The sequence below is a fragment of the Lissotriton helveticus genome, chromosome 1_1, assembly GCF_964261635.1.
Source record: "Lissotriton helveticus chromosome 1_1, aLisHel1.1, whole genome shotgun sequence".
NCBI classification, from domain to species: Eukaryota; Metazoa; Chordata; class Amphibia; order Caudata; family Salamandridae; genus Lissotriton; species Lissotriton helveticus.
Genome location: NC_136057.1, coordinates 1,058,141,189 through 1,058,164,502, shown reverse-complemented (window position 1 = coordinate 1,058,164,502; position 23,314 = coordinate 1,058,141,189). Strand labels below are relative to the sequence as shown.

Below are 23,314 nucleotides of genomic sequence, written 5' to 3'. Positions count from 1 at the left end.
GTGTGACTCTGGCATGTTGATAGCGAACCACAAAGATGAGAGGAGGTTTGTCATGGTCTGGAGGTGGATGATGTCTGCCTGGGGGAAGCCTGCCTTCATAAGCCGGCCTGAGTGCAGAACCTGAAATAGGCGAGTCCCATGAAACGGCATGAAAAACCGGTGGACCGTTGCCGAGCATGGCAATGAATGCCGACACAGGTGCCAATGGCCCACCCATTGGAATCGGTGGTGTCCAAGCCTCAACAAATTGTAAACTTGGCTGCTCATGACAATCCTGTATGGCCTGGGCAAGGACTGGTCAGAGATCATCAGGGACACCAGACTGCCAGGGCCTGAATAGGCTAAGAGAGACACACCTTAGGCCTGTAGAACTGTGTCACAAGACCTATGGGATATACCTTCTACTACTAGAAAGGCCTTACTTGGTATGTGGAACATTCAGTTCAACTAACGCAGACTTAGCTGAGGGCGGAAACCATTCGGTGGGGATGTCATCATTGCTCAGATGGTGCAGGATCGAGGGAGTGAAATTGCATGCTTTGATGAACTGTATGACCTTGTTTTGAAAACTCAATAAATTGCGTTTAAAGAAAAAGATCAGGGACACCAGGGCGAACTTGAGCCATCAGGTCCCAAAGGGCGTGAGAATAGTGCCCCAGCAGCCAGCTAGCAGTCACTGACTTGACCACCAAGCTGGTGGATGAAAAGACTCTCTTTCCGAATGACTCCAGCTCTTTTGAAAGGAGTAGTAGTCGGAAAGATGTTGGAATTGAATTTGCTTGCAGAAGTCAGCATCAACAAGTTTTCAGCTGAGGGGTGCAGAGATAAAAGTGCAGGGCTGCCAAGGGCCGGGTGGTGATGCTGTGCAATTTGGCATTTGGCCAGAGGGCCAGGGCAAGGTTCGGCACATGCCCCCAACAAGGCGTCAATAAGGGAAGATCAAGGGGAGGAAATGGAGCCTCAACTGCGGCTGGGACAACTTTGGTCGAGATCGAACCGGCACCAAGTTACAGAGGACAATTGAAGGCTCGTCTTCCAGGGTTGGCATCTGTGTTGATGCACTGGGTGTTGGAGGGGAACCTGTAATGGCTCAAAGGATCCGGCTTGTGTAGAGGGTGAACCCACCAGCAAATAACCTAGGTGTAGAACATGCGACCTGCAGGCATGCCAGAGTGAGTTGGCAAGGAACCAAAGAGCCGGAGCATGGCCGCACGAAACTCTCAACCTGCTTAGGAGCAGAGGATAGCCACAAAAACTTTGGTTGTGTCGGAACAAAATGCAGGATGGGAAACAAAGTCAAGCGGGTTCGGGAGAGAGATTCAGATGTTGGGTACCACCCTGCACTTTCTCAGGAGAGTAAAAGCGGCAGGAAGGGGCCGTATCCCACATGGATTTCTTGTCTTTTTTTCTTCGACTTAGCTAAAGATTTGGACTGAGATGGCCTGCGGCCCCTGGAAGCACTCCAGCAAATTCTAGATCTCGAACGGGCCAGGAACAAAAGTGTGACTTAGACCAGTCTTGTTGAGGAGCTTTACAATGCTTGGCGATCTAAAGTTTTGCCCTGCAGTCCAGGATGGCATTCAGGTTAAAGGACGCGCAGTCACTGTTGGCCTTAGAGTCATGGCTCGACCTCAGGAAAACCTGGTGAGGTTCTGTCAGAGACATTTGTTAGTGGCAGTTCTTACAGGGCTTAAAACTTGTATTGGGGGTTGACATGTCCCTTGCACACTGTAAAATAATTTTTAATCAAGTTAAGGGTCCCAAAGAGAAAATATTTAGCTCCAGATCCGCATCTGGTGGCACTGAAAGAAAGGACCTGACATCAGAGCACCAGATTGGAGTCTTTATAGGCTCTGCACATATTTCCGGAGCAGAATGGTGTCAGTACGCAGCCACACAGCACCACTGACTGGTGGGCAGTAGTTTTCCACAGAGTGGTAGGAATCAGCAGTTAGAAGTCTCTATCAGAGGAAAGATGCTGCTAGTGGTGCTCTGTAAACCTGTTGCTGTTAGCACTAATACAGAGATTTTTTTTTTTGTTTGAATATGTTTATTGCATTTTTGTCATTTTACAACATTACACATATGCAAATGTAAATGATGAGCTATGCCGTAGTGCAGAATATTTGTCACAGATCACTTCAGTTGTTCATACACATGAAGGGGCTCGGTCGCAAGGGTCAAAATAAAAGCAACATAGTTAAAACAGCATGGCAGTATCATTAGTTACAGACGTATCAAAAGGAGAATATTAATCAAAAGTGGCAGCGCAAAATTTTAAAGGGAAAAAAAAAAAGGATAAAGCAAGAGCTGTTTCCTGATTTCACATCAGAGATTTGTTCAATTCGGAGCACAGGTTATGCTATGGCAGCAGATCAAGGGAAATTGGACTCATCAGCAATGCAACACATATCCAAAGCTTCATTTCAAACTAATCAAATGTAAAGAACAATCTAAAGATTACAAAACGAGAGACTGGGCGGTGGCTAACAACGAATGCGTGTGTATGTGTGATGCTCTTGAGGCAGGCGGGGAGCAGGTATGCACTGCTCTATGTCAGTGGTGAGGTTCAAGCTGCAAGACCTGTCGTGCGCGCGTCAAGGGGGGGAGGGGGGAGGGAGGCTCACTGGGAGGGATGGGGGGGGGGAACTCAGCTTGGATTGTGCAAAGAGAGGCACAAGCGTTTATACAATGCCGCTTTGCAGGCACACCTGGTGGTAAGTCGTCAAGGTGCTATCCCAGTCCAGTGCTATGGGGTACATGCGAAGCCCCGCAGTCTCCTCTCTATGCAGCGCCACACTTTCCGCCCTTGCCCAGTTGTCTAATGAATTACGCCAGTGTATCGCCTGGGGGGGTGCACTATTTTTCCAGCGCTTAGTAATGAGACGTTTCGTTGTGATCAGCCCCAGATCCCAGAACCTCGCCTGGACTTTCGTCTGTTTCGTTCTTTTAAACAAGCCCAATAGGCAAGCTTCCCATGTATACGGCAAGCTGCCTCCTGTCGCTTTTGCCAAGGTATCTGAGACTGCAGTCCAGTAGGTGTGTAGTGAAGGGCATGCCCAGAGTACATGTAGGAGTTGTGCGTCCACAAGCCCACATCTGGGACACGCTGATGTATTAAGCCCAAAGTATCGATTGAGCTTATCCGGAGACAGATACGCACGATGTACAATATAATATTGTATGATCTTGAAGCGTGCATTGCGCGGTATATTTAGTGTCCCAGCTAGTATCTGCACCCATTCTCTGTCAGTCCAGTCCCGGCCTCTGTCGGCTGTCCATTTGTCTCGCAGGCGCTGTGGTGAGAACTGTGTGTGTGTGTGCAGCGCTTGAGTGAGCCAATGTACTATGTGGGAGCAGTTTCCAATCACATATAAGAATTGAATGAGCAGGTGTGTTGGCGACTCCTCTGCTAGCGGTCCCCAGGCCCGCGTCAGTGTATGCAGGAGCTTCGCATGAGTCAGGAATTGCCCAGCTGGTAGTCCTGTGCTGTCCGCTAGAGTCGCGAAAGAGAGCAGCGCGCAATCTGCAAACAAGTCGCCCAGACTTTCCAAATCAACGGCCTCCCAGCTGCCCAACGCAGGTCCGTGAGTGCGCCGCCCTCCCAAGGTGTACCCAGCAGTGGCAGATTGGGTGCATACGGTTTAGTAGCGTCGGTAAGTTTCAGGCTCCTCATGTAGCACTTTCTCGCCACCGCGAGATGTAGCTGATCAGGGCAGCGGGTCCTAGTCAAGGGATGAAATAATGCATGTATCTGTGGGACCGTCTTGGCTGCATCGTCCGAGGCAGTATCCCCCAAATTCTTCCCACTCAGCCAGTAAGTAACCCACTGCAACTGCGCTGCCAGGTAGTAAAGCTCGTGATTAGGGACCGGCAGCCCACCACTCTCCGTTGCAGCAAAAAGGGTTCTCAACGCAACTCTGGGGCGTCCCGTATTCCAGATCAATCACCTGGTTAGAGTTTCCAGTTCGCAGAAAATGCGAGAAGGGACATAAACCGGTAGATTCGCGTAAAAGTACAGTAACCTAGGTAGAGCAATCATCTTTGCCAGCGCAATGCGACTGGGGACATTCAACGTAAGAGAATTCCAAAAGGATACTTGAGCTGTAAGTGACGAAATTGTTCTCGTGAGATTACCTTCCAACAGGTCAACGGGTTCACGATAAACCTGAATCCCCAGATATCGAAAAACAGTTGGATACCAGAGGAGTAGTTCACCCATCACTGTAATTTTGCACTCCGGGGTGTCCGCGGCGAAAGAGTATACACCTGATTTCGCCCAATTAACACGAAGTCCCGACACATCTCCAAAATTGCTAAATATGTCAGTGAGTGCGCATGGAAAGTGGGTCAGGTCTTTAACATAGATCAGTAGGTCATCAGCATACAGTGATACTGAGTGTACCCCGTCAGCTAAGGGGATACCCCAATCTGCGCCAGAAGCACGCAACTGCGCCGCCAATGGTTCCATCATAAGTGCAAAAATTAGGGGGGAGAGGGGGCATCTTTGTCTGGTGCCTCTGCGAACACGAACCGGGTCAGAGAAAAGTCTGCCTGTGCGCACACGCACCACGGGATCAGAGTAAAGGAGTTCCACCATTCGGAGGTAGGCTGCACCCAGACCAAGTTTTTCCAACACTAGCATGAGGTAGGGCCATTCTACCGAATCGAACGCTTTCTCGAGATCGAGAACCACGCATCCCGAGTGGGGCCACCGGGATACGGCCAGACTTTGCACACGAAATAGCCGTCTGATATTATAAGATGTGCTGCGGGTGGGTACAAATCCGTTCTGGTCTGCGTGTACTAGTGCAGGGACCAGAGGCACCAATCTCTGGGCCAGTGCAGACGCTAGGATTTTATAGTCCGTGTTAAGAAGGGCAAGTGGCCTGTAGGATCTCAGGTTTAGCACATCCCTGCCAGGCTTCAAGAGCGATATCCCATTCGCCTCATTTAGGGTCAGAGGGAGGGCAGCATCCTGTATCGCTGCCGCGTACACCCGTAAAAGCTCGGGAGGAGGATAGTAGAGTAGGCCTTATAAAACTCCGCAGGCAGTCCATCTGGGCCTGGGGTTTTACCGTTAGAGAGAGAGAATATAACAGTCCGAAGTTCCTCCGCCGTGAGTGGTGCGCCCAGTTCTTCGCGCTGTGCATTGGTGACTGCCGGTACCGGTAGCTCTGACAGGTACCTGGAGATATCATCTCCAGTGGCTCGGGAACGGTACAGATTCTCATAATGACCCGTAAAGGCCTCGTGTATAGCCCTCTGTGTGTAGACCACAGCACCTTGTGTGGTGCGGATCGACAATACCGGTAACGTCTGGGTATCTCTCCTTATCAGCCAAGTCAATAACTTGCCAGGTTTATCCCCAGCGTGGTGTGTGCGCGCCGAATGTGCAGCATAGTTTAAGTTCATCAATCTATCCAGAAGTTGTGCATGCTGCCCACGGGCATCCACTAACCTCGTATCGTCTCCCTCCGCTGCTTCCTGCTCGCCGGCCAGTAGCGCGGATTCCACCCGCGTCAAATCTCTGTCCACCTGGCGTCTCATTCCCGCCTGTGTGCCCAGACAGTGACCTCGTGTGACCACTTTAAATGCATCCCACTCAACTTGTGGGGTGGATGCAGTGTCACTATTATCCTCAAAATATTGTAAAATGCGAGCCGAGAGTAATTCCCGGAATGGGGTGTCTAATAAGACATCCGTCTGGAGTCCCCACGTGGGGATCGGCGGGTGCGGGCGTTCCCAGGCAAAGTCAAGAGTGTGAGAGTTGTGGTCTGAGTGGGTGCGGCCTGAATAGAAGGAGTCGGTGACTAGGGGTAGTAGGTCACTAGTTAACATGAACCTGTCGAGTCTGACATGTAGTGCGTGGGCACCCGAGTAATACGAATAAGTCCTCGTATTGGGATTGCGACTGCGCCAGGCGTCATGGAGATCCCATTGTGTCGCCCAGTCAGCAAACGCTCTCGATGCACCAAGCATCGTCGCGTTTGCCAGAGGGGGGAGTGACCGGTCCAGTGTGACATTGAGAAAACAATTATAGTCGCCTCCAAGCAAGAGTGGCACGCCCGGCCATGACGCTATCGCTGTCGACAATCGTGTAAGGAAATGCCCTTGATCAGTGTTGGGAGCATAAACAGAGGCTATGACTATGTGTTGCCCGTCCAATCTTCCCTGAAGTAGCACATATCTGCCCTCATCATCTATGTTACTGTGAGTGAGAGCAAAGGGGACCCCCGGACGAATCCATATCAGAGCTCCACGTGCATATGCTGAGAAACCTGTGGCATATAGTTGCCCCCTCCACCGGCGGCGCAGTGTGTGTGCCTCTAGGTCTGTCAAGTGCGTCTCTTGTAATAGCACTACCTGTACCCGGTGTCGCTTGAGATATGAGTATACCTGGTAACGGCGTGAGGGGGTATGCTTACCACGCACGTTCCAGGTGCAAAATGTAACTGTAGACATTGCAACATCGCTTCCCCACCTCCCAACCCCACCACCCGCCCATAGCACCCCGACCAGCAGCACAACAGATCAGTTTGTCATAAGATGCACAGTATTTGAACCGCATAATCCCACCACCTCGCAAGCACACATCAGGGGGAAGGGAAATAAGCACCAGCCTCATAACCATGGAAAACATAACCACAATGCCAAAAGGTCGACTGCGAAACATGCCGTCGTCCAAACGCTCTAGTGAGCACTAACTGTTCGTAAGTTCAAGGGGGTTCACCGAGTTTTTGTATTAATTATACAAAGGGTTCATGCAGGTAGGGTGAGGGTGTACTCCCCCACCACAGGCAGTCATTGTTGTACAGCCCATCATCAGCGAGAGTTCCCGGTGTCTGGGGCAGTTAATTCGAGCAGGCCAATAGTCAGGTGACCGGCAATTGCGCTGGGCGGGTTGAAGGCAGGCACTCACCTCTGGGGGGGGTACGTCCGCTCCCCCATATAAGCCCAGGACTCACCAGTAGCAGGACCGTCCATAACAGGGCACAAATGTTAGGTTCGGCGCCCAGACCCACAGCATCCGGGTCTAGATCTCGCCGCTGCACCGGTGCAGCACCACCAGCAGCCCCCCTGCCATCTATTAGTTCAGGAGCTCATAGGCCGCAGATGGTTCTTTGTGTCCCTACGGCTGGCCATTTATACTGAAGCAAAGTCAATTAATCAAATCAGCTGTCTGTGGCGTAACATCTGGGAGATCCGCGGACACCTGGGAATCCGTCAATCCGTAAAGGTACTCATCATCACTCACCAGACCTTCAGGGCTGGCTCCAGGGGCAGGGTCTTCTGTCAACGAGCCACTGATCTCCGCCACCTTTCGGAGAGCCTCTTGTTGTTGGTCATGTCGGCGTTCAGGGGTAGGGCCCACATCAGTCTCTGCACGTGTTGAATTCGCCTTCGAGGGTCTCCTGCGCCGGCGAGTCCCCCTGTCGCGGCGCGCCCTCGGGGGCATCCCACTAGGCTCCGTGTCAATGCCCGAGTCAAGCCAAGCCTCGGCCGCCTCCGGGGTATTGAAAAAGTGTGTCCTGTCTTGGGCCACGACTCGCAGGCGAGCTGGGAACAGCAATGAATATTTGAGAGCTAGGCGGCGGAGCCGTTGCTTCACTTCCAAAAATGAGTGTCGCTGACGCTGCACCTGTATTGTGTAGTCCGGAAAGAACATAATCTTTGCATTGTCAACCCTGACTTCAGACAGTTTTCTAACCTCACACAGAATGGCGTCACGATCGCGATAGTTCAATACGCGGATGAGCATGGGCCTTGGGTTTGAGCCCTCAGGGGAAGGTCGGGCCGGCACGCGGTGGGCTCGCTCCACGACAAAGTGCTGCGAGAGGGTACCTTCCGGGAGAATGTTTCTGAGCCACTGCTCCATATATTCCGGTGCTTCTCTGGGCTCCCATCTCTCCGGCAGGCCCACTATGCGGATTTTGTTCCTTCTCGCCCACCCTTCCGCATCCTCTGCGCGATCTTCCAGAAACTCCACCCTGTTAAGAAGGTCTTTAACATGTTTGTCCATCTGAGTGATCTTGGGAGACAGATCTGTCACTGCAGTCTCCAGGGTTGTCGTTCGTTCAGAGAGCTTTTTGTGATCAGCTCGGAGGTGCGTCAGGTCTATGGCCACGCTGTCAATTTTAGACTCTAAGGAGCCGCGGGTCAGCTGCATTGATTCCTCCAGTCTTTCCATTGCCGCCAACATCGTGTCCAGCTTGGAGGCGGTTTGGTCCATGTCAGCCTGCATCGCCATCTTCCCCTTCACCTGTGCGCCGCCGGTTCCAGCTCTCGTTTTAGGTCCCACAGACATGGGAGGCTTCGAAGTGATTAGTCAAGGGTGCGTTCCAGAGAATCTCCCTATGCCGCCCTCAAAGAAAGGCCCGCCGATGGGGCAACGCAGGTCAACTTCAAAGGAGCCCAATTCTACAGTGTTCCGCGGAAACGCCTCGATTACGCCTACAGTGGGGCCGGCCGTTGCTGGAAGGTGCATCAATCCCAAGTCGATCGCGGCAGTTCCCAGGCGCGGTATCGCCATTATTTTTCGAAACTGCTACACATGTCAATGGATAGATCTTGACATCCCTAATTGTGAAGCTGGATCCTTTAAGCTTAAGTTATCTCCAAACTTTAGACTATCTGGTGCCTTAATATATCGAGCCCCTGGCACTGCCAGTCTGTGGGCAGCCTCTTTTCCCGAGCTCATTGCACCATTTTTACTAGAGGCAACTAACTTTTTGATAGTTGGTGACCTAAACATTCATCTTAATGACATCTCTAGTCACACCAGCACCAATTTTATAGCAGATCTACTGGCCTTAAATCTCACCCTTCATAATGAAGGTCCAACCCACAAGGCAGGCAATTTCCTTGATCCAATCTTTTTCAATCAAGATAACATCTCCTGCAAACCATCGAAACCTATCCCGTGGTCTGACCACCATTTAGTGGAATTTACAATAGCAATGCCGCAACTGACCACTTCTTGTAGAGCTCCATCTGGGCCCAGAGTTTTAAGAAATTGGAAAATGTTGGATTCTACCAAGCTCAACACCTGTCTTAGGGATACTAGGCCCCTCACTAATATAACAAATATAGGTGAAGCTACAGTTATTCAAAATTGGCTTAGTTCAGCCATCAACACATGCCTTCCACTGAAAAATAAAAAACAAACTCCCCTTCACCCTCCCGCTCCTTGGTTTACAGATGCCCTCAGACTTGAAAAAACAGCCTGTAAAAATTTAGAGCGCAGATGGCGTGTCCATTATGATTCCGTACAAAAATCATTATATAAAGCAGCCCTTCTGAACTATCATGCTAACTGTGCATCAGCTAGAGCTGAATTTGCTAAAACAACTATTGAAAATGCTCAAAATCGGCCAAAAGCACTTTTCAAAATAGTCCAGGAACTCTCTGGTTCATCCTGTCAACCAAAAGCACCTTCCCTGGACTCTGCACAGTGCGATGTTCTGGCGCAATTCTTTAGGAATAAAATTGACAAAATCTATGAGGAATTCAAAGACCCAACTATTTTTCCATCAGCTTCGAACTCCTCGGTATGCCTGTCCGAATCTGAAAAAGCTACAACAATCCCCGTCCTAGATACCCATCCCCAGCTTCTAACCAACTGGGTCCCCCTCAACCTGCCTTCATTACACAAAATTATAACAACCATCAAATCTGGTTCTCCCCTCGACCCCTTTCCTCCCCAAATCCTCCCTTCACTTGACACTCCCTCACTAACACTCATTTTAGAGCTGTTAAATACCTCTTTGAGAGAGGCTGTTGTCCCCAAATCATGGAAACATGCCATGGTTTCACCCCTTTGAAAGAAATCTACTGCAGATCCACAGGATCCATCTAGTTTCTGTCCAATTTCATTGCTACCTTTATTCTCCAAAGTTTTGGAGAAACATATTGTCTCCCAACTTACACACTTTTCAGAATCCAACCATCTCCTTCACACATCCCAATCTGGTTTTAGGACAGGCTTCTCAACGGAATCCACCCTACTTGGGGTCTCGGAAACCATACGCCGGCAAGTTGATGATGGGGAGACCGTGGTACTTATATTGCTCGATCTAAGTGCCGCATTTGACACGGTCTCCCACACCATCCTCCTTAACATCTTGCAAGCCTGTGGCATCACAGGACCGGCACTGGCATGGCTTAAAAGCTTTCTCTCTGATAGAACTTTTCAAGTCTTTTCTGCCACATCCTCATCCAAACCCCACAATCAACCTTATGGGGTGCCTCAGGGCTCAATACTTAGCCCTTTGTTATTTCATTTATACATCAGTCCCCTTGCCTTCCTAGCCGAACAATCTGGGTTGACAATCTACTCATATGCTGACGATACCCAGATTGTGTACTCTCTCTCAGCAAATGCACATTCTAACCCGTCTTCCCTCCATTTGGGTCTCACCAACATTGCCAGTTGGATGCATGAGAATAAGTTAAAACTCAATGGAGGAAAGACGGAACTACTTCTGTTTGGAAAACAAACCTCCTTGTGGGGCCCACAACATTGGCCCTCTCAGATGGGGCCCACACCCACCCCCTCTAGCACTGCTCGCAATCTGGGCATAATTTTTTGATGAAGACCTGTCCATGAAACAACAGATGGTTAGAGTGGCAGCCACGTGTTTTAACATACTCAAGTGGCTTAGGAAAATCAGGTGGATGCTCCCCCAGGACACATTAAAAACCGTGGTCCAAGCTCTAATCACATCCAGGCTGGACTACGGTAACATCCTATACCTGGGAGCTCGCAAGGATGTTACTAAGAAACTACAAACAGTGCAAAATGAAGCTGTGAGACTGATATGCATGTTACCAAAAAGATCCTCTACGTCATCTGGTCTCCGGAATCTCCATTGGCTCCGGATCGAACAACGGGCAAAATTTAAAGCTCTGTGTTTCATGCATAGAATCAAGGCTGATAAGGCTCCTGCCTATCTGATCTCCTTGGTGAAAAAAATACGTCCCCCCCCAGAATCCTACGTTCCTTGACTCAACATAAGTTCCAGGTACCTAGGATCAAACGAGTTAGACAGGGTGGCCGCTCTTTCTCCTATTTGGCCCCCTCATTATGGAACTCGCTCCCACTTCAACTCCGCAATAATGAATGCTATCTGCAATTCCGTAAAAACCTGAAGACATGGTTGTTTAACCAATAATCAGATGTCATCTGCTCATTATTTTTGCTCTCTTGTTACTTCTGTTTCAGTTTCTTTCCTAGCGCCGGGAAACCTTAGGGTAGCTGTCGCGCTCTACAAAAATAAATATAATAATATAATAATAATAATGAGGGGCCAGCCAGTCTGCGAGCAGATGCCTGGTGCAGGGATTCGGCACAGCGGGGGGCGCAGTCCAGGCAGGGTGACCTTATCCGCCAGGTGCACACCTTGTCGCCGCAGTAGGTAGCGCTTGTGGTGCACCAGCGAGATCAGCTAGTGAGTTTCACCGACTCTCCTCCCTTTTCTTAGCTCATACGGCAGCTCCTCTGTGCAACCCGTAGCCCCGTTCGTATTCGGGCGCGTGTATACCTCAGTCGTAAGGGGGATCACAGTGTGCATGAGTTAGCACCACAGCAGTGTCACAGCAACATCAGGGTCTATCCCTGCCACAACAGGACTACAGTGCAGTGGAACGTGCCCACGTCCCACTGGCAGGGTGGGTCTCCAATGTGCGTTTGGGCTCAGGGCCGGGTCCGTGGAATGTAGCGCCGCAAAAGTATGTCAGCAGCAGAGATGGTCAAGCGACAGGGCGAGGCCCAGAGAGAATTCCAACTTCATCCCCCCAATCGTGTCGCCGTCTATGCCACCGGTGCAGGCGGAGGCCCAGGCCCAAATCCACTCGCCTATCAGTCAGAGGGGGAGCCAGACGCAACACCTTCTCCGCATCACCTCCCCCAGTCTGAAACACAGGCGGCCCGAGTCTCCGCCGCGGCAGGGAAGACCGCGCGGGCACTCACCGCTGGGCACTGTAATTAGCAGGGCTCTGGTCACATCATCGTGGCGGTCAGCGATCCCCACCGCGCTCCACCTCCGCAGGGCCCAGCAGCTAGGCCGCGTCCCCGGCCTCAGTTGGACGTCAACGCTTACCGGAAGCAGCCCCAGACGAGGGCGTCGCACCCACGGCACAGCGGAGCCGTCCAGGGCAAGCAGTCGATTTCAGCTCCCGCCAGGTAAGAGTGGTGCGCCTCAGATCCCCTCGCTGCAAACGTTAGGCAAAATCCAATGACCACCACGCCATAGTAAGCTGCAGCAGGGGGTCTCCGGTCGCGATCGTCTCCGCGCGGCAGTCAGAGAGTGGGGGGGAGGGAGTGTCAATATCACCTCGCCTCCATCGGCGACATCTCTGTCCCCCGAGGTTGGCATAGGGGGTGGTCAGGGCCCGCTGATATCTCTGGGTCGCTGTTTGCTGCCGCGGGACCCAGCAGGCCAGCAGAGTCCGCGACCTAAGGTGCCTCCTCACGCCGGCCGGAAGCGTCCGCCGGCGGGTCGCCCGGGACTTCTCACCGCCGGGGTGGTCCGGCTGGAGCAAACAGCTGCAAATTACGGCAGCCGAGAGTCGGGTACTTCCGACTCTCCCGCTGACGATTTCAAGCCAAAACGGATAAGTTTAGCGGAGAAATGGCCTGTGGTAGGGGAGCTTCTTACGGAGCTCTACCCTGGCACGTCCGCTACCATTGCGTGCTCAGCCACGCCCCCTAATACAGAGACTGATATGGCAAATACAAGTAACCTTGGAATCCTCCCTGATAGTCTGCTTTCTTCCCCTCTGTCCATGACAAAGGTGAGATCATTAATGATGTAGGGTCCCTTGGGGTTCACCCATGTCCATTTTTATACTGTATAGGGCATAAGAATATGCTTTTGCCATCAAATTGCCCATGAATTAAGCAATTCTGCACCTCTGAATGAAAAGATGTTGACGAAACAACCTAGTCTACATAAAACTGCCACTTTTGCAAGGAGGTGGAATTAAAGATTGGCCATATTCATTGCAGAGATGATGATGTGGGACTATTCTCCCCTTCATGAACAATTTATTAACAATTTCTGGAGTTTCTCGCTTTTTGTCTTCTGGTAGTTGTGCAATACTCAGTACTTCATCTGGCACCTTTGTTGATTGTGTATGCCTTTGCTTTAGCTGTCCTTAATGATGAAGCTGTTATTGAAGAAACCCTCTTTCCAAAGGCCTTCACTTCCCGTCCTTCCTTCCCTGGTTGGTGAAGCTATACCTCTCATACATGGGTTGTCTTACCTTCTCTGGGCTGCCTTCATAAGCATGGAGACAGATTAGAATGATCAATGAAGCATGCTGGGGTGTTGTCTGGTGAGTCATACTTTTTAATCTAGTCTAGGAGTGATGTCAGCTACTGCTGCTGATTTGTTCACTCATGTTAAACTTTTTGGGGCAAAGACCGTATATAATAATAAATTAAAAAACTCACTATAACTGACAGATTGTCCGGTCAGTGCTCTAAAATCATATAAGAAGACATTAGTTACTTCAAGCAGTTTAAATATTTTTCTCTAAATTAGAACATGAAATCTCACAATATTGTCTGGTATTGAGTCAATCGGAGGAGGTGAGTTCACCCCAATCACTCAGGAGACTTTTTGGAGTTGACCTACTTTGCATTCTTCTGTATTTTTTTATGATATCGCCTGAATTCTTTACTTGTCTTTCTTTCGGTAGCGATTTTGATGACATAATGATTTGTGTCGGCCCAAGGTATTTTTCGTTCTGTGGCATTTCCTCTGCTGGTTGCTGGGACTCACCAGTGATTGTGCTATTTCAGTCGAGGAGTAATTTTCTGAGGATTTGATGATGGTTGGTTTGCAGGTTGGGAGGATGGTCCCCTCATGAAACAAGTACAACAGTTAACATCAGGTGTAGGAAGATCTTGGAGTAAGTTTACCGGCCCCTGAATCACTGAATGATCATAATACTCTACATAGTTTCCCTCATAACGTCATTGATAATGCAGCTTTTCTTCTAGTCATCTCTGTCCCCTGAATCTTGGATAGTTTGGATGATAAAATGGTGGTGTCCCTGATAATACTGTTTGAAGAACATTTTTCTTCTTCCCTGTCTTGCATTTAACTGTAACTTGGCCTGGACTATATGCTGCAAAATAAGGATCATCTAGATTTAATTCCTCCTCAGATTCATTCTCTGGGAATGGGATGATATTTTGTTTGGGAGGGAGTAGAGCTCTGAAAAATTAAGGATGGGACCCCCCCTCCCCCCCCATCACATCCTTACATACGTAAATGGTTAAGGGCTCTTAATCAACCCTCTGTTGATGATAGACTATCGACAGGGAGCAGAGGCCAATATAGACACCTTAGTACTCACCAAAAGAGAAACTTAAACCTACTGTGATTTTGCCTTTTCGCCTGATGAGAAAGTCAGAGGTGGCATGATCAATCAAGGCTTTTTTCTTTCTTTACTTCACACTCAGTTGAAGGAGATGACGGCTTTGTGATTATAAGGGCCCTTCATGGCTATATGGAAGTGCTTCATATGACGTGGAGGCTATTCCATCCATTTAGTAAGTCTTTCCTGGAGCTTTAGACCTCCAGATGATCTATGTGTGCTCTTTCTTTCCTTGCACAATAAGTGTTTTAGACAGACTCATCCACGGATTAGGAGGTTTCAACAGCCGTAGCTTTTGGAAGCCACCCCGTAAGATATTGTTGGCAGAACATTTGCAACATATTTTAAAGTCCCTTGCTTTATGATCCGGATGGAAGCAATAAATGCACATTTTGTGAAGATCATTTGTTTTAACTGTTTTTGGCCACAGACTTTAAGGGCGCCCCTTTTTGAAAATTGCATGTGAGCACATTTTATTTATCTATCAAATCAAGGTGTAGCATGAGAAGACGCTCTGACATCACGTGGAGAGGCTTAGAGAAAGTTTTTTGAAGAAAAAGAACAACTTATTTGTTTGAGGACAGATCTGGGCTCTAGGAACTCACTCTTCATGTGACTTGCAGTAGAAATCTGAGACAATATGGCCTCTGGAAGAGGTGACAAGCAAGGCTTGACATTGGCTGTACTTCAGGTTCATGGTAATGAGGAGACTGAGTTACTAAAGTGACACTAGTTTCAGGTCTTCCAGGTTGTTATGCGCCCACTGCTAATACAAGGTTACCGTGAAACTCCCACCCTGACGGGGAGGAATGATTCAAGAAGGTGACTCTATAAACAATGCAGTGCTGGAGGTTTATATAGTAGAATCACTTTATTAGTCTTTCCCCAGTGACTACTACACAAAGAACAAGGGAATATCAACTCAATAGCACTCACCGTTTTGTTAACTATCTTCTTCAGGCCTTCTAAGCATTCCACCTGTTCTTCTGTGGTGTGGACTGCCCATGTAAGGGCGACCTGAAACAACACAGCATCATCAGTTTCTAAATACCATCAAAATATAACTGCAGCCAGGCAATTAAGAGCTGCACTCAACCACCAATTACTAACTACAAACCACCATTACTAACTGATACAAAGTATTGTTTGCACTCACTGTTTTCTTGATAATTGCTATCTGGTGTTCTTCTACCAATCTTCTCTGTTCTTCAGAGACCTGTACTGTGGATCCAACCAATGAAGAAGGGACCTGCAGTGAGAAAGATTTGGTCTTTCTACTGATTTCAATTAAAAGTATATTGATTATAAGCATTTGTTTACTAGTCAAGCCTTTTGAACCCCTTCATGTTACCAGCAACCCCTATATAAACTGAACACTAAATCCTTCTGTGAAGAAGCATCCATTGTCTTTAATCTTCAATGTTTTATAGCTAGCAAACACATTGCCTCACCATAAGGTCCTCACACTGCCTTGCAGGATTCACTCTTTATTGGCCCTTGTATGCCCAAAGAACAAATGACTTATCTTTGGTAACGCTGTTTCTGGTGGACACCCTATCCTACTCCAGAATCCATAGCGCCATGATGCTCCTCGGAGTGACAGATGCGCTCTATAAATACTATCTAATATAACATAACAATCAACACCTTCAGAATACTCCCCGGGCCAGACTGGAACTGGAAATTTTGAAAGCAGTGCTCCTGTGTGCCAGTAGTTGGCACTATGCGACTCTGTGTCAATGACGTTCCACTCAGGAAGTGACAAGCGGATCCATATATAGTTGCGCCACCCATGCTCACTGATGTCAGTTTCTTTTCAGGTACACAGCGGCTCCCTCAGACACGGGTGTATGAGCAAATTGACAGAACCAGAGCAGATTCCTAGAATGGGGCTGTTAGAAATGGGGGTCTCTAGTTGGCAGAGATAGGTACCTTTGTCAAAATAGGGACCCCTGCTTCTAGTCAAGGTAAGGGGAATATACTTCTAAAATATTCCCTGCTAACCCCATGGTAGCTTGGCACAAGCAGACAGGCTTATCTCAGAAGCATTGTGTAAAGCATTTGTGAACACATACAGTAATATAGTGAAGACACTACAAATGGACACCACACCAGTTTAGAAAAATAAATAATCTTTATCTAAAGCAAAACAAGACCAAATGACAAAAATCCACAATACAGTAAACAGATATGACTTTCAATTGGTAGAAATAGTTCAGTTCAAAGCAAATTGAAGATGCAACACTTTTCACACTAAGTACCTTGGATGCATCAAGCACAAAGCAAAAATGGACGCAGGGAAGGTGATGCGTTGGTTCTTTACACTCAGGGAAGGTGATGCGTCTGTTCCTTACTGCTGTGCAGGGGAAGTGATGCGTCGGTTCCTTACCAGAGAGGAGGTGATGCGTCGGTTTATTACTGCCCTTGGATGTGTCACACACAAAGCAAAAATGGCCACAGAGAAAGTGATGCGTCGGTTCCTTACACTCAGGGAAGGTGATGCGTTGGTTCCTTACTGCTGCGCAGGGAAGGTGATGTGTCGGTTCCCTACCGGAGAGGAGGTGATGCGTCTGTTTATTACTGCATGGAGAGATGATGCGTCAGTTTCTTACCTCGTCCCCAACAATGCGATAGGCTTGGCGCCTCAATGCGACGATCCGGGACGATGTGTGGATTCTTGCAGCTGCACAGCAGGGCTTGCATCTGAATCAGTAAGGTGATCTAGGACTTCAGAGATCGCTGCACTCGATGCAGCATGCAGAGATTTCTAGGCAGGCGCTGTGACGGTTTCTTCGTCGATGCGTCGGAAACAGGTACGAATGTGTCACGCTTCTCGGTGTTGCGTTGATTTTCCAGCTGGAAAACTATCTCTAGAGGTCCAGAATGACTGCAGGCACCTCTTTGCAGGGGAGCTGGTGGTGAAGTATTGTGTCCCTGAGACTTCAGAACAGGAGGCAGGCTCAGTTTCAAGCCATTGGAGATCTTCTTCAAGCAGGGGACACAGCAAACAGCAAAGTCCATTCTCCTTTCCTTGGCAGCAAGTAGCCACTGCAGGCCAACCCAAGACAGCAAACAGCACAGGGGCAGTATTCCTCCTCAGCTTCTCCTGCTTTTCCCCTTGGCAAAGGTACCTCTTGATTTCCCAGAAGTGATCTAAAGTTCTGGTGTCTGGGCCCCAATATTTATACTACAAAATCCTTTGTTCTCTGGTTGCAGAGAAGCCCTGTGCTCAGACAAAACCAGTTCTGTCTTCTCTGTTGCAGCTTCCTGGTAGGAGGCGGAGACAGCATTATGGAAGGCAGACCAGGCCCATTCAGGTGAAAGGTAATGTACTAGTTACTTACCTTCGGTAGAGACGATTATAGCCGCAGATTCCTTCATGTGTTATTATGTGAGACTGGATCCAGAAACTTTTTGCCACAGCATCCCTGCGCTCCAGAGGCGGGGCGACATCACACGACTCCGCCCAGGCGTCGTACGCGTACCTGACGTCATCGAGGTCACATAAGCCCCACCCCGGCGCGCCTACGTCAGTTTTCTTCTAAAAACTTTTCCGCACCACAACGCGGAGCCTCCAGACAAAAAACTGTGGGAGCATGGGAACAGTGTGCGAAAGAGTATATAAAAAAGAAACAAGAGAAGACACCATAAGGAACAGTGCAAGACTGAGCCCTGAGCAGCCACCCTGCCAGAACATAGACAGCCCCCCTCTCCCCCGGAGACAAGGAACCTGCATGAAAATCATGACACACATGGCAGCTTACAACCCTCACCCCGAAATAAGGAAGGGGAGCCAGTCCCACAGGCAGGAACCACCAACCTCCAAGCCACCCCAGCATAGAGGCCAACCACCCCCCAGGGAACAAGGGTAAGGCACGACCAGAGGACCCTAATTCAGAGGTTAGCAGAGGGGCCAAGAACCCCTAGTAGCAAGAGGAAGGGAGGGAGGGAGGGAGGGAGAGAGAGACTGAAGACAAACCACCCCAACCTGGAGCAGCGGAGCACAAGAAAACCGCAACCCCATCTTACAAAGATGGAAAGGGGAGGAATAAACAGCAACAGGACGGAGCCCCAGTCCAGAGCAAAAGGAGGCACTCACAGGAGACAGAGCCCCCCACCGGGAGTACCGAAGACCAACCCAGGGGTCCTCTCAGAACGGGGAGGAAGGGCGGGCCGTGAAGGAATCTGCGGCTAGAATCGTCTCTACCAGATACATAGTTACCGAAGGTAAGTAACTCGTACATCTGATAGAGACTACTAGCCGCAGATTCCTTCACGTACAATAGGTAACCTAGCAATACCCACAAGGAAGGAGGGTCTGCGAGAGGACCCCATCAGTCTGGACAGAACAGAGGGTCCCACAGGGGACCAAACATGCAAACCAGGGAAGTAACCTCGACCATTCCGGGCAAGAAGACCCCCACAAGTCGAACACCACCAACCCCAAAAGGGATGAAGGAGGAAGACTGAAGAGGCCCGTACACTTACAGCAGAGGGACCAAGGGCAAGGCCAGAGGCCGAAGCACCCCACTCCACCCCCAAGGCAACAGAACTTCCATCCAATGCCAGGCTAGGCAGAGGAACAGGAAGGCCTTGAGGGCCCAAGGAAAAAAGGGAAGAAGTGCGAGCCCCCTCAGAGGGAAGGCCACAGGCCAGCCAGAACGGCACCGAAGTCACAAGCCGGCAAAAGCAAGAAGAACACAGAGGCGTCCCAGCTCTCACTACCCCAAATAGGGTACGGTAAGTCCCAAGACATGGGAACCCTCTTTGAGAGAACTTCCGCAGTAGAGGAAAAATCAAAACAGGCACAGGGAAAAATACCCCCGCGGTAGGCTTGACAAGCAGCCCAAAGAAAAACAGAAGGCTTAATCTCAGGACCAAGTCTTTGTAACAAGTCCAGCAAAAACACACACAAAGGGCCGTCCAGCGGCCAACAAGGCCAAAGCCCCAAGAAGGAGGGCTTAAGGGCCGGAAAACAGAATCTACAGCAAGGGCACCCGGCCCAAGAAGGTCCAGAACCAGCTCAACTCAGCAGTTAGTGAGAAGGGGAAGGAGAAGGAGGAGAGGAGGAGGAGAAGGAAAAGGAGGAGGAGGAGGAAGAGCAGAAGGCGGAGGAGGAGGAAGGAGCCCTGCCAGGAACTTCTGGATGGTGGAGTCAGCAGGGGCATGGAACAACAGGCTTCCATCAAACGGAAGATCAATGAGCCGCTCCCGAACATTTTCAGGGAACACGTCGTCCCGAAGCCAAGCATGGCGATGGAGAGCGACTGAGTAAGCTATGGCCCGACCCAGCACCTCCGAGATGTCCAGAGCGGAGCGGAGAATGAACGCCGCCAGCTCATGTCTATCCCATGCATGATGCCGTAAATCCACCTGAACAGTCTCCTGGGAAGCCGTGGATCCCAGAGACTCAGCCGAGTCCCATAAACAAGAGGAGGCCCTAGCCAATAGACACAAGGTGTTAAGGGCCCGCAGGGTAGCGCTGGTCGAGGCGAACATGTTGCGCCCCCAAGAGTCCAGCCAGCGGGCCTCCCGGGACGGCGGAGTCAACAGTGGCGGCAGGGAGGGAAAAGCAGTCCGCAAAAGCTGACTGGAGGCAGAGGAGTGGAGAGAAAGACACGCGGGTCACGCAGCGCCGGAAGGTGCCGGTGCAGAAGGTGTTGAGGCACCGGATCCCCTGAGGCGTGATGCCTCCAAGCCCCAGTCGGGGAAGAAAGGAGCGATCCCTCAAAAGGAAGCAAGAATTCCCTCCTACCAGAGCCCTATTGGAGAACCTCCAAGAGATGGTCCGCCGGGAAATGGGCAATCCGGTCACCCATGCGCAGAATGCCCACAGCCGTGGACACCGCATGAGCGAAGGCCGCAAACAGCAGTGGAGAAAGCAGCTCCTCCGTGGGTGACGGCTGCAAACTAAGGCAGCTGTTCCTGAAGCCAAGTGGGACAGGCAAAGGCCAGACCTGGAAGTCAGTAGGAACCGAAGAATGGGGGACCTGCCGCTCCTCCGACGAACTCCTCAGCTTCAGGAATGTCGGGGAGCCACCCTTTGACGACGACAGTGAAAAAGAAACCACACGGCGGCCAGTCTCCGGGGAGGACGACACCAATAGCAGCCAGCATTTGCAGAAGAGGGAGCGTCCAAACACGAATTCACGGCACGACCTCTGTGTGGAGCCGTAGAGTCCCCCGCCTGAGGCAGGACGTCAACACCATCCGGCGCCGAGGAAGACACCGGACAGGGCTCCTCCAAGTCACACCGCATCGGGGACTGGATTGGGGCCGGAGCAGAACTGGCCATGGGGCGGCGCCGGAACGGCACCGACTCGACCTCCCCTGAGGCAGCTGCCTGTGTGGAGGAACGAGAAGGACCGGTAGAGTGACACGAAGCCCACCGCCAACCTCGGCCCAGTATGGGGTGGAGGTGGTCCGGCGACCCATGCAGTGGTGCCAGGGACGACTCAACCTCCGACTCGCCCACTGACGCCGGCAGGGAGGGACGAGAAGGGTCCAGAGAGGGACGAGGGGTCCCCACCCAGCCTCGACCCAGAGCGGGACAAGGAGAGATCACAGACACCTGTGGCGCCGCCCGGGGCCGCAGGCGCTGGCACCTTGGCGACGTCAGCTCGGCCGTGGACGAGGCTCTCGCCTGCCCAGAGGGCCAAGCTGGGCTCGGGGATGCAACCCAAGCCCCGGCGACTGTCCGCGACACCAGAGGGACTCCTGCAGGAGTTTGTGGCAAAGGAGAGGCGCCGTGGCCGGAAGGAGGGACCCCACCAGGGGCCGCACCCGAACAGCACCACATCCTCCAAGCCTGGCTCCAAGCCAGTCGGCGACGGCGGCGCCGTGGAGGGTCCCGCGCAAGACGAGGGATCCGCTGACGCCCCAGGAGGGGAAGGAGGTGGAGACAACAACGAGGCATACAAAGTCGCCGCCTATGTCTCCATCTGGACTCTCGATGCCCCATCACCGGGAAACGGTGGATAGGACGACAAGCGGGCCGCATCACCCGCGGAGAGCCCACGCCCCCCGCAGGCCTGACACCAGCCCTCGGGGACAAACTGCGACACTTACTGTTAGAATTGGGGGTCTCTGGTCGGCACAGGTATGTACTTGTGACAAGCAGGGACCCTCTCCTCTAAGTCAGGGCAAGGGAATTACCCCTTAAGAATAACCCCTGCTCACCCTTTAGGTTGCGTGGCACGAGCAGTCAAGGCTAATATCAGGAGCGCTGTCAGTTAAGCATTTGTAATCACACACAATAAATACACTGATCCCTCCACAAATGGACACCAGGCTGTAGATTGTATAAAAAATACGTGTACTTTATGTAAAAATATAGGTTCAGGATGCAGGTACTATCACAAGACTTATATAACGCTTTAGAATGGGGGCCACAAGATTTCAAAATGGCAAGTGTTCTTTACAGTTCATACGAATATTTTAGGCTGCTTAAATATAGTTCTAATCACCTTCAAAAATAGTTCCAATACGCTCAGGTAAATACCTTTGGGCTCTGGTGCTCGGTATGTTGAGCCTGTGCGCTCTTTAACGCTTCCGTTTCACTTCTATCAGGTGGGGAGGATCGGCCTTGCCGATTCTCACGCGTCTCGCGGTGCGCCGCGGTCAATTCTGTGATAGGGTACGGAGTGTACAGAAACCAGATGCAGCGAACAGTGCTTTACGGCGAAAGAAGAACGCGGCGGACCCCGAGCCTGTGGCAAGCACTGTGCGTAGAGGTGAAGGAAGTTTCTGTGGGCGCTCCGGGCCTTGTGACACCCTCAGTAGGGCGAGACGTACTTTTGGAGTACGTTTAGGCGGCGGAGCGTACCTTAGGGTCTTTCTCGACGGCGGATGGTTGCCAGCAGCCGGGGCACGGCACGGGACCTCTCAGTACGGCCCGTACTGGAGGATGGTCCCTTCGAGGTGCGGCGCGGCCTCTTCCGTGGTCAGAGGGCAAAGCGGGACAGCCGGGTGTGATGCAGCGCACGGGTGGCTGTCCAGTCTTAGGGGCGCGCTCAGGACTGGGATTCCGGTGGGAGGGGCGAGGGAGCACTCCCAGCACTCCAGTGATGAGCGAGGTAACAGAGAAGCAGGCGGCCTGACCCAAGGGGCAGAGAGCGGCTCTGGCAGAGCAAGGCTTTCAACGGGCAGAAGGGCGGCCGGCACCCGAGTGTAACGGCTCTAGGAGGGGGTGAGGGGGTGCAGTCTCAACTCCGGCGGGAGGAAACACACGGCTCAGTTTGCAGACGAGCCAAGGCACAAAGAACCCACTGGTCCTGGGGTTCACTTCAGGGGTCAAGCTCAGACAAGCCCTTGGAGATAGTTTCGAGCACAGCAAAACAAAGTCCTTTTCGTCTTCTCCTCTCCTTCCTCAGCAAGGCAAACTGCTGGCCAGTCCTTCAGCTTCTTCTTGGTCCTTCTAGTTGGGCAGAGGTTCGTTGTGGTAAAACTGGATCTGATTTCTTTGGAGCATGGCTCCTACATTTATAGTCAGTTTCTTTTCTCTTTTCAGGCCAGGGGGGCCTTTGCATAGTCCTTTTCAGCACTGGAGCACTTTGTTTTGCAGACTCTGCCTTCTGCCTTCAGTGTGTGGGGCAGGGGCAGCAGACGCTCCACAGGAGGTGGAGCAGGCATTGAGATGACAAGTACAGCCAGGAGCACCTTGTTGACAGTCTTCCCTCTTCCTGGGCCAGGTGTCGGGCAGAGTCCTCAGTCGCTCCCCAGGAGGTGGAGCCAGCATTGTGGTGGCAGAGCACAGCCCTATTCAGAGTCAAGGGGCACTCCCACCACCCACCTTGGTGTAATCCCTCCATTCACCATCTGTCATCCCCAGCCCTGTCACTCACACAACCCAGACAGCAGATACACATCCTGGCAGGGGCGGGCTGAAATGGTTCGGCAAGCAAATGCTAACTTTCTAAAAGTAGCA

General features: G+C 51.1%; 1 protein-coding gene across 1 annotated transcript in view; it reads right to left on the bottom strand.

Annotated features, from left to right (window-relative positions):
• Positions 1-23,314, bottom strand: part of LOC144820832 (uncharacterized) — a 933,795-nt gene that overhangs the window by 200,979 nt on the left and 709,502 nt on the right. The window contains exons 22-23 of the mRNA XM_078677961.1: positions 15,545-15,637; positions 15,325-15,405 (exon numbers count right to left, since the gene is read on the bottom strand). Coding sequence (XP_078534087.1) covers positions 15,325-15,405; positions 15,545-15,637 — 174 coding nt within the window. The remainder of the gene's footprint in view (positions 1-15,324; positions 15,406-15,544; positions 15,638-23,314) is intronic.